General features: G+C 25.7%; 1 protein-coding gene across 1 annotated transcript in view; it reads right to left on the bottom strand.

The window, feature by feature from the left end:
• Positions 1–4,976: 4,976 nt before the first annotated feature.
• The window catches only part of LOC111642547 (DBH-like monooxygenase protein 1 homolog), a 10,571-nt gene continuing 5,233 nt past the window's right edge, over positions 4,977–10,314 (bottom strand). Inside the window, exons 3-14 of the mRNA XM_023388894.1 lie at positions 7,971–8,147; positions 7,813–7,899; positions 7,548–7,739; positions 7,247–7,346; positions 6,950–7,116; positions 6,787–6,844; positions 6,610–6,695; positions 6,494–6,532; positions 6,359–6,418; positions 6,113–6,246; positions 5,881–6,046; positions 4,977–5,367 (exon numbers count right to left, since the gene is read on the bottom strand). Of these exons, the coding sequence (XP_023244662.1) occupies positions 5,140–5,367; positions 5,881–6,046; positions 6,113–6,246; positions 6,359–6,418; positions 6,494–6,532; positions 6,610–6,695; positions 6,787–6,844; positions 6,950–7,116; positions 7,247–7,346; positions 7,548–7,739; positions 7,813–7,899; positions 7,971–8,147 (1,494 nt within the window). The 3' untranslated portion in view covers positions 4,977–5,139. The remainder of the gene's footprint in view (positions 5,368–5,880; positions 6,047–6,112; positions 6,247–6,358; positions 6,419–6,493; positions 6,533–6,609; positions 6,696–6,786; positions 6,845–6,949; positions 7,117–7,246; positions 7,347–7,547; positions 7,740–7,812; positions 7,900–7,970; positions 8,148–10,314) is intronic.

Below are 10,314 nucleotides of genomic sequence, written 5' to 3'. Positions count from 1 at the left end.
ATCGTCACAATGCAGGACTGAAATTTTTAATATATTTTTTAATTTATTTAATTTAAAATATGTGCTCTTCACCTCAAATTAGTAGTGTCATGCCTCTGAAAAAAATACAAATCGAATGTCATTTGCATTTGATAGAACTAAAAACAAATTCTTAATTTATTTGATTTAAAATATGTGCTCTTCACCTCAAATTAGTAGTGTCATGCCTCTGTACATCATACTCTTTCTGTTAGGAACGGAGTCATGCCGTCATTTATCCACCTTCTTACAGGGGAAAATATTTGAATCGAAGTAACGTGACTTTTGGTCTGCATCGAAAGCTTTTATATAGTTAATCAGGGTCTTCTACTCATAAGATTTCCATATCTTGTCTCGTCTTTTATCTGTCTAACTCTGTTCTTGAGATTAAGGAAAGACAGACCGACAGACCGCGACAGTGAGAATTTATAGGTTTACAATTTTTCCAAATTGCAGCCCAATAAAGGATGGGAGTAAAACCGATGCTTATCATTAATAACTTAAAATGTAAAAGAGTAACATTCTGATTTATTTGAATTAAAATTATAGTAACATGTTAGAGTTTTGATAATATGTCACACATTATGAGACAATACATCTCATTACTATTAATTAAACGAAACGATGTCCATATAAATTTTCAGTTCACTCTACTAATAGATATTCATGTTTATTGATTCATTCTCTACTCTACTCATTTGAGAATATTTTCATAATGGAATAATTCATAAAAATGTATATTCGAATTTTATTGTTATTATTTTTATATAAACTTTTATATTATTGCTACTGTTATACTTATGTTTCCATTTCATTTCTATTAAACACTTTTATTTAACTTGCTTTGTATTGTTCTCAAATCTTGCAACTGAAATTTCATCCGCTTCTAATCACTATATGAGTATAAGCCTGAAACTTTGAGAACATACCTGTCTTATGACAATGATGTTTCAGGGAGTGGTTTCCACTTCCATCATCCTCCCACCCAAAAACCGATAAACCCCAAGCGTAAAATTTAATCGTGATGTGTGTGCATGAATGTGCTGTAGTGATGTAAAGTATACGGTAGGGTGGCTCCACCTCATCTACCATCATCTCGAAAAACATGGCCATTAAACGCATTTTTAAATTTTTAAAATAATATATTAAACTTATTTTTAAACGGATTTTTAATATAGACCATTAATATTATAAGCTCAATTTTTATTTCTAAATTTTGTATGATATACTTGACTTTTCTATAAAATTTTTTTACTGTTTCCTTAGCTATACAAGACCATTATAAATTTACCATGAGATAAAAATGAAAGAAAAAATTAGCAAGTTTTTTTTTATTAGTTCACTACATTATGAAGGTCCTGTTTTATAATCTTCCAGATGTACAGTACAGACTATTGTCATTCATAATAAATGACAATAATGATTCATCAAATTAATGGATCTTCCTAACCTTAGGCACGACCCCTTTCGTAAATCATTACGATTTCTACGGTTATTCACATGTCATACAATATAAAGGTGAGGCACCATTCCTGTTGATTCTCTTGAGACTATGAGAATCAACGGATCACTTTAAGTACTGACATATCTTTAGCGTCCTCTTTCCTATTTAAGAATTATGGTTAAAATTAAGATATGAACGATTAAAACACTAATATTTTATTTTAATCTTTCATTGATGAAATTAAAATAAAATAATATTGTTTTGAATACAAATTTATTTGCCAGTTTGACAGTTTTCTTATAGACTTTATCGTTTTATTAAGGTAGTTAAAATTAAAGGAAACGATAAATTATTTAATTTTAATTTAATATTTTTTACACACAATTCTTTACTATTCAATGAATAGTAAAGAATATTACTATTCATTCTCTTATAAAGAAAAAATTAAATGTCTTTGTAATTTAATATAAGTAAATTATAATTTGAAAATTTGAATATTTATTCAATCGAATCTGTATTAATAACCTCTTTACTGAAATTCATTTTCGTGTATAGCAACACGGAGAGCATTCTGAGGATTTGGTGATATAGATCAGAATGGGCAGCTTTTTTCTATGTAAGGCCACATTTAAAACTTTAGAAATGACGGAGGCTGCACAAAAGAGAAAAAGAAAAAAATGCGGGTAAATGACAATTTATACATTAACAAAATTCCTTTATTTTAGTAAATCAATTATCTTATCAAATTTTCTTTTAACTAATATAATAATCTTTTCATATGATCGTGTATACACACACATATATAAATATATATATATATATATATATATATATATAATCGTCTCGAAGTTTTACTTGAAGATCTTTATGTTTTGTCTTCGTATAATATGAGGATTATGTACTTTCGTCTATCTCAAGATTCTTCAGTCAAGTATGCTGAAATTTGCATATTATTTAAGACTACTGATTTTTTTCAATGTTTTAGTCTGGAAATGCTGAGAAAAGTAGTGACTTTTTAGAATTAAAAGTCATTTCAATTATTTTTAAATTGGTATTTGATATTTTCAAAATTTAAATCTCCAGATTCAATTTGGTTAAAATTTAAACAATTCTGTGTAAATTCTATAAGAAGATAGTCATTTCCATAGTTTTTTATTTTATAGTTACAGTATACAGTATAATAATAGATTATTTTGATTAAGACCATTTATCACTGAACTAAATTTATAACTATTATATTTTATTGCTTTTTAACTTGGATCAAGTGAAAGACTTAGAAAAATGTTAAAAACATTTTAACATGTTTTTAACATTTTTCTAAGTCTTTCACTTGATCATTCATTAATTGAAATTGCATTCTAAATTCTCGAACAGTATTGTAAATTGTATCTGTATCTACTTTAACCGAGTTTATTTCTGTTTTTTTACTTTCATTACTATTTTCTCTTAAACTTTTGATTTTTTTAAAGACAGTTCTGTTGATATCTGTATTTTCATTTGTTATACTTGAAAGAGATTCTATTATACTAAAATCACTTGTTGATTTCTGGCATCAAATTTTCTAGAGTAATTTGAGAAGTATCCAATCGAATTATTTTCTCCAATATTCTATCTAAACGAGACCTATCTTCCAGTTTCCTGTATTGACACCTGTTTGGCCTTTATCTTTGCACATTTAAGACCTTTGAACTTCAAATTTTCTTTAATTAAGGAAAGAGTGTCATCTGCAAGACTGTCTCCAGGACAAAAATCACCAACAATCGACGTCTGAAGCGTATTTTCAATTTAATATTAAAATATTATAATCTGGTTTCAAATTTCCTTCACTCGCATATATTCATTCGATAAGTAAAATAATAATTTACTGAAATAGTTATTATCGTTGCTTCCAAAGCTTGTTTCTAATAAATACTGTGGACACAATATTTTTTATGTAGTGATTGTATTTTCAATTCAGTTTTTTTAAAGTATTAGAAAACTAATTACTTTTTTACATAAAAATTAAAGCAATGAACTGTCCTTACGTAACTTATGTATTTATCATTTTTTTCGTAATAGCTTCTATCATATCGCTAAGAACATACTGAAACATATTTTACATATTGATAGTAGCAATAAATGAATAAAAATTATTATTATTATAGTCTATCAGATTGAAAAAATACTAAAATAGATATTTAATAAAATATTGAATATTTAATTTCTCATATGTAAAATGTTGATAAAATTATAGCCCATTCTGTATATGATATATTCATATATATATTTATCGAATGTCTAATAGAAAGCAACAATAAATATATTTGATATAGACACACATACACATACACATTTAAAGAGTGTTATCATTTTATATTTCCCTAATACTTTCATATGAAATGTAGTAACTGGAAATAGTTAAAATAGGTTTTATGTTTAAAATTTTAATATTTAATATTATTTCTTTAGCTTTCTTTCAGTTTTATGTTTCTTATATTTTTTTCATTATCATCTCTTATAAAACTGGTAATAATATTTTTATAAATAAAATTATCGTCTATGGAAAGTTTAGTGATGTTATCTGCAGCCTAAAATGTTTATTTTATTAATTATTTGACATGCCAAACTGATATTTTGTTAAGCTATTAAATAATTCAATAAATAAGATTTACAACACATACTTCCTTTCAAGTTTATCTGAACTGATTATGTCAATTCAGAGTAAAATTGAAAGGAATCTCTGTGTTTACTGTTATAATGGCCACTATTTCGTAAATATTCGGCATAATTAGCAACAATAGTTATTGTATGATGTGAATAATATGTAACCCATATTATTTTTAACAAAGATTTTCAATTTTACTTTTAATGTAATAGAAACGCTCTTGTGAACACACACAATTTTGTTTAAAGAATAATATTGAGAAACTGGGTGTAACTTTAATTTCGACACTCAGCAACGTTTACGCAATTTATTTTACTTTTATTATTTTCTGTTGTTTTTTGAGATTCTAAAATACTTTTAAAAATTTCAAAAATTTAATTTGTTAACATTTCCGAAAATACTTTAAATAAAAATTTGGATCAGAATATGATTAAAATATTATACAGTCGAACCTCCAATAACGGCCACCTCTAAACAGCGGCCATTTTTTATTTCCTGTTAGTGGCCGTTGTTCGTAGGTTTGACTGTATTTTTCAAATAATTAATTATTTTCATTAAAATATGTTACGTATGAAAATATTTTCATTCATTAAACATTATTAATAATTTGGTCTATACATAATTAATTTTTCAAGCTCGATTCATTTTTTTTTTTTTTAAATATGCTTTATGCTTAAACGATTTAACTTAAAGAAATTATTATTTATAAAATTATTAATTATTTTAAAAACTTTTGAATATTAAAATGATGTGCCAATGAAAACAATGTTTAGTGCAAAAAATAAAAAATAATAATCTACATAAACACTTTCCTTTAAGCAATCATTAATGTGAGATGGACAGTCTCATATATGTTTATTGACTGCTCAAACTAAATCAATCAGGTAAATAATAATAATAATAATAATAATAATAATCAATGAAAACATTATATCGTAAACACTATAATAAAACTGTGCAATAAAAACAATTACAAACAGAAGATTCGTATACAATATAGTATAAAAACAACTTTGTAGTATTATATATAGTTTTAACAAGAAATCAATGTGAGGTATTCAAATAATATACTATTCGTTAAAATTATTGTAGAAATTAATAGTTTTTCTGAAGCGATAATATTTTGACTCGCACTTCCATCTTGGACCAATGTTTCTCTTAAGATTTTCGAATGTTCTGAAGTTGGATTGACTTCAAAGAAGCATTTATTTTTCTTTTCGTAAGTATAACGAATTTCTGGATAACCAATGAGAGAGGACATCTAGAAAAATATTTCGTAAAAATTCAAACAACGAAAAAATGTAGGTTATATATACAGTAATACCCCGAACTTACGCGATAGGTGGGACCGAGCGATAACCGCGTAAGTCGAATTCGCGTAAGTCTGGGTATAATTTTGCAATCTGTGTAAAATCCAAGTCGGATGTATGTAAGCTAATAAATGTTCTCGTTAATCTTATCTCGTCTTTTGATTCGTTCACGGTTACAAGAAATCACCACATAGAGTCTCTCTCAAGTCTCCGTAGATATAACAAACACAGAAATAAATAACACAAAATAAATTGTAGCTATATGTCGATTCCGCGCGACACGTCCGAACATGTAAGCTGAACAATAGTGTTGGGGGAGTGAGTAATCAAGAGTTTCGTGGCGTTCAAACAAAAGATGAATCGACGAGATTTGAAAATCGCGTAACTCCGGGTTCGCGTAAGTCGGGGTAGCGTAAGTCGAGTTATTACTGTATATAGAACTATAGCACGAAAAAGTAATTTACCTCTTCATATCGACCATCACTGTACATGCAGGAACTGGTATAAGGAGCAAAACGCAAAACATTTTCAACAATATCTACATATTTTGGCGTCCATGGATATAACATTAAATGTTCTAAATAACTATGATTTTGCAGATTCAAAGGTAAACTAATTATGAAAGTTCCCCTAAAAATAGGAAAATTGTTAGATATTATTAAAGAAAAATGATAACTGCCAGTGGAATAAACTTACTGATAAAATTGCCTAATTCCAGTTAAAGCCATTATCATCTGAAAAGATGGTCCAGTTAAAGTTCCAGAAATAGCCACTCGAGGATAATATAGAATGAAAGCGATACACATTTCTTCTTTAGTGCTAAAACCACCCTAGTAAAAGATAAAAATACAAATATAAATTTTAACCATAAAAATATTTAGCAAGATTTAAAATGTAATAATAAAAAATACATAATAAAAGGATTGTTATTATTATTCTTACAAATGTCGTAACTGATCTACCAGTTGAATCATATCGACACTCTACGGTTATTTGATCACCCTAAAATTAAGTATATTATTAATAATTATAATAAAATTATTTATATAACTATTCAAGAAAAATTAATATACTTACCGGCAAGATTTTCACGTTATTGTTTAAAAAACGATATCCCTGTATTAAAGCATTCATCGAATGAGATTAAAAATATATGCAGAGTTAATAAAATTATTTTTAATCGAATTATTTACCTGATAATTAAAATCATAATTATTATCTACTGCTAATGGCGGCAATTCGGTATCATTTCTGAAATGACGAGCTATCAATTTTCTACCTATTTTAAATAATCAAAATAAATATATCATGACTAATAAAGAAATCAGAAATATCAGAAAATTGTACTTAATTATATATAGTAATATTACCTAATAAATGAGCATGAAGAAATACAGCAATAACATGAATTCCCTCCTTTGGCATTACCTACATAAAAAACATAAGAAAAGACAGTGTGTTCAAATAACACTTGAAAATAATTTTGTTTAAGAATTAATTATAGAGTTTGAGTATAATTTCTTAAAAATTTACCGAGCTTAAACATTCTGGATGTCCATGACTAGCAACGATAAAACTCTTTTGTCTGGGCGGTATAATCACGCTCCTAGAAATTTCAGCACCCACCATTAATGTCATCGCGTCATATTTGCGAAGATTCGGCACATAGTATAAACGCATTCCGGAAGAATCTACAATATCTACGATAGCATTCCGTAATTCTTTAGTATACCAAATGTACAGTACAGTACAACAAAGCATCAACAAGTTATTTATATTATTGTAAAAAAATGTCTCTCTATTATAATATTTTAATATAGATGAACTTACTATCCTGAAGAGTTGGATTATCGTAATGTACTTGTAACAGGAAGTAAGGATCTTCGTCTCCTCCGAGAGGTAATCCTGCTTCTTCTGGCATTATCATTGGCTAAAATAGTTTAAATATTATTATTTAATATTTAATGCCAAATTTTACATATATACTCTATAATTTAAGTAATAATAATAATAAGCAAGTAAAATATTTATAATTTATATTACTGTATTTTGGCGTTACGTAAAACTAACATGGCATATAAGTTTGTCTCGTTGTTTGTCTTAAATCACAGATATTATAATATAGTCCTACCTCGCCTCCAATACCCCAGGCTGCATATAAACCTTGACACTGATGAAAAAATCGTGGCATATTACGATGGTAACAATGATGTCCAGCATAATTAAGGTATTTATCTCCCTCATCTGATTTCTTTCCAACACATTGATATAAAACGATGTGGTGGATATATCTTTCGTTACCTTTCTGCAATATAGCTTCAATCTGACATAATGAAGAAAATAAAATATTATAATTCTTCATAATAATTCAGTATTAACATTAAATTTGATCTTACTTTGATAACATGATGCTTTATGTCTAAAGGCGGTGCTTTGTGAAGACTACACCAATAAATAGAATCGAATTCTCGAGTAATTGTAAACTGAAATATTAAACCAATGTTTAATTAAAGCTTACTATTATTTAGTTTTTAGTATATTAATCGAAACTTACATTTGGAGATTTTATATCCCAGTATCGAACATTTTCTTTCGATATATCTTGGCCCGTTTGTGATTTGAGTAGCATAATACTTCGAGAACCTCGGTGAAGAGTACTGTGATATTGAATAGCGTAAAAGGACTCCGGATCATCGTCGTTAAAAGAATATATTAATCGAAAAGTATCATCCTAATATATAAAAATATATTAATTAAAACGTGATGAGTTAATCCAAACGTAACTCTAATTAATCAATAACGGATATCGTTTATATCTGCTTTAAAAGGATACTTGTTAAATTAGTAGATATAACAAATATAAATAGGTTAATATTATATTTTACATTATGTATATAGACTTAGAGAAATAATATAAGTTATTTAAAACATTTTAACGTTAAATACGTTATGAGTAATTTACATTCAGACTTTTGTAAAATATATGAATAAATTCTAAATGTCCACATTTCGGGCAAAAGCCCGGACATTTTATCAGGGATTTCAGACTTTTACAGTAACATATACATAAGTATAAACATTTTAAAAAATAATCTGATATATAGGCCTGATATATAATTTAAAATTAATTTAACAAAATACTTCTATAAAACTGTTTTTAAATATATTTAAGGTCGATATATACAAAATTGATTTAAAATATGTACAAGGTCAATAAGGTTAGAATTATTTATCTTTCCTAATGCGAAACTTTTATATGATATTTATAATTAATAAATAATTAATAATAACAGTATTTAATTGAATTTAAAAAAATATATAATAAATTATTCTACTTGTGTGTTTTCGAAAAAAACTGATTATCCTGTAAAATCATTAAAGCATCTTTATTAAATTATTATTTTTTAATTTATAAAATATGTTTTAATGCACTGCTGAATAATCTTATTAGCAATATTCGACTAGTAAGTAACCAATCAAGAAAGTAAGACTTTATGTTCTGTCTAGTTAAATAATTTTTTTACATAGTATAAACTTCAAGAAAACGTAATCTTTTCTGCATAAAAATAACAAAAAAAATACAATTTCTTAAATCATATATATAAATTTGATTTAAAATCTTATTTAAAATGGACTTTTAAAGGTAACAAATTGTTAGAATATATAAGATGTAAATTATGAATTTTTAAAATTATCTATCCATAAAAATAAGCGTATTTACTTTAAAAGTTTTTAAATTCGATATTTTTAAAAGTTATATCTAAACAAATTTATGAAAAAATAAAAATAAAAACTGTAGTAATTTTTAAAGATTTCATTCGCTTCTCTACTTGAATAAACAAGAAATTCATTAAGTTTTTCATTCTTTTCAAGTTATTATATTTGAATGAATATATTATATTTTCGATAAGAAAGTCATTCATCAGTTAAATTCTACTATTATGTTTTTATGTAGTTTGTAGACTAACTTTAAATCAATCAGTAAGCAACGTTAATCACAAAACGGCAACTAAATTTTGAATAATCAAAAAATTCTGCACGCGAATCAGTCGAGAGAAACGTTCTAGTCGTTTACTGTAAAGATTCTTGTCTTATACCTGGAAAGTCGTTTTTCTGCATCGTTGAGGAATTAACCAACTGCCCATTACCAATGTATCCTTTTTAAATATATTTAACTATATTATAGATTTATATTACATACTGCTACTGAAACTTAATATAAAATTTGTAATAATATCTTCTCAACGATTGAAAGTTTTTTGGGCAATTTCTAAGTAGTTTTATACTACAGAAATATTTATTAATTTTTTATTATATATTAATTTTATTTTTTATTATAGAAATATTTTATTGGTTACTAAAATGTAAACAAAATCATTTAAGTTTGCTTTATTTTTGCGAAACTTATTTATTCTATTTTTTAAAATTAAGGTTAAATATTTTTCTTCCATTTTTTTTAACAATCCGAATTTATAATTTTCAATTCAAAAATTTTAACATTTGATAAATGATAAAATATGCCATAATTAAGAGAAATTTATAAAATTTTGATAATACTTTTTTCAATTAGTTTTTCTAAAAATCTTTTCTCCCAATTCAATTTTAGCTTATTTCTATAAATGCAGTAAACCAAATGTACCAGAATTCAATTAAATCATTCGTATTAAATTTTAATTCCCTTATGGTTAATAATTAGATTTTTCTCTATAATTTAATGATATAAATCAAAAATAAACAGTAATATTTATTAATTTTGTTTAATGTTTACATAAATAGTTTTTATAATATTGTATGATTATTTGATTCAAAAGTTTCGCAAAAATAAAGCAAACTTAAATTATTTTGTTTCGATTTTAGTAACCAATAAAATATTTCTATAATAAAAAATAAAATTAATA

Source organism: Centruroides sculpturatus, unplaced genomic scaffold (assembly GCF_000671375.1).
Source record: "Centruroides sculpturatus isolate CEXI.00-Female unplaced genomic scaffold, Cexi_2.0 scaffold1634, whole genome shotgun sequence".
Lineage (NCBI taxonomy): Eukaryota > Metazoa > Arthropoda > Arachnida > Scorpiones > Buthidae > Centruroides > Centruroides sculpturatus.
Note: the sequence above shows the minus strand (reverse complement) of the source record. Positions and strands in the feature narration are given on the sequence as shown.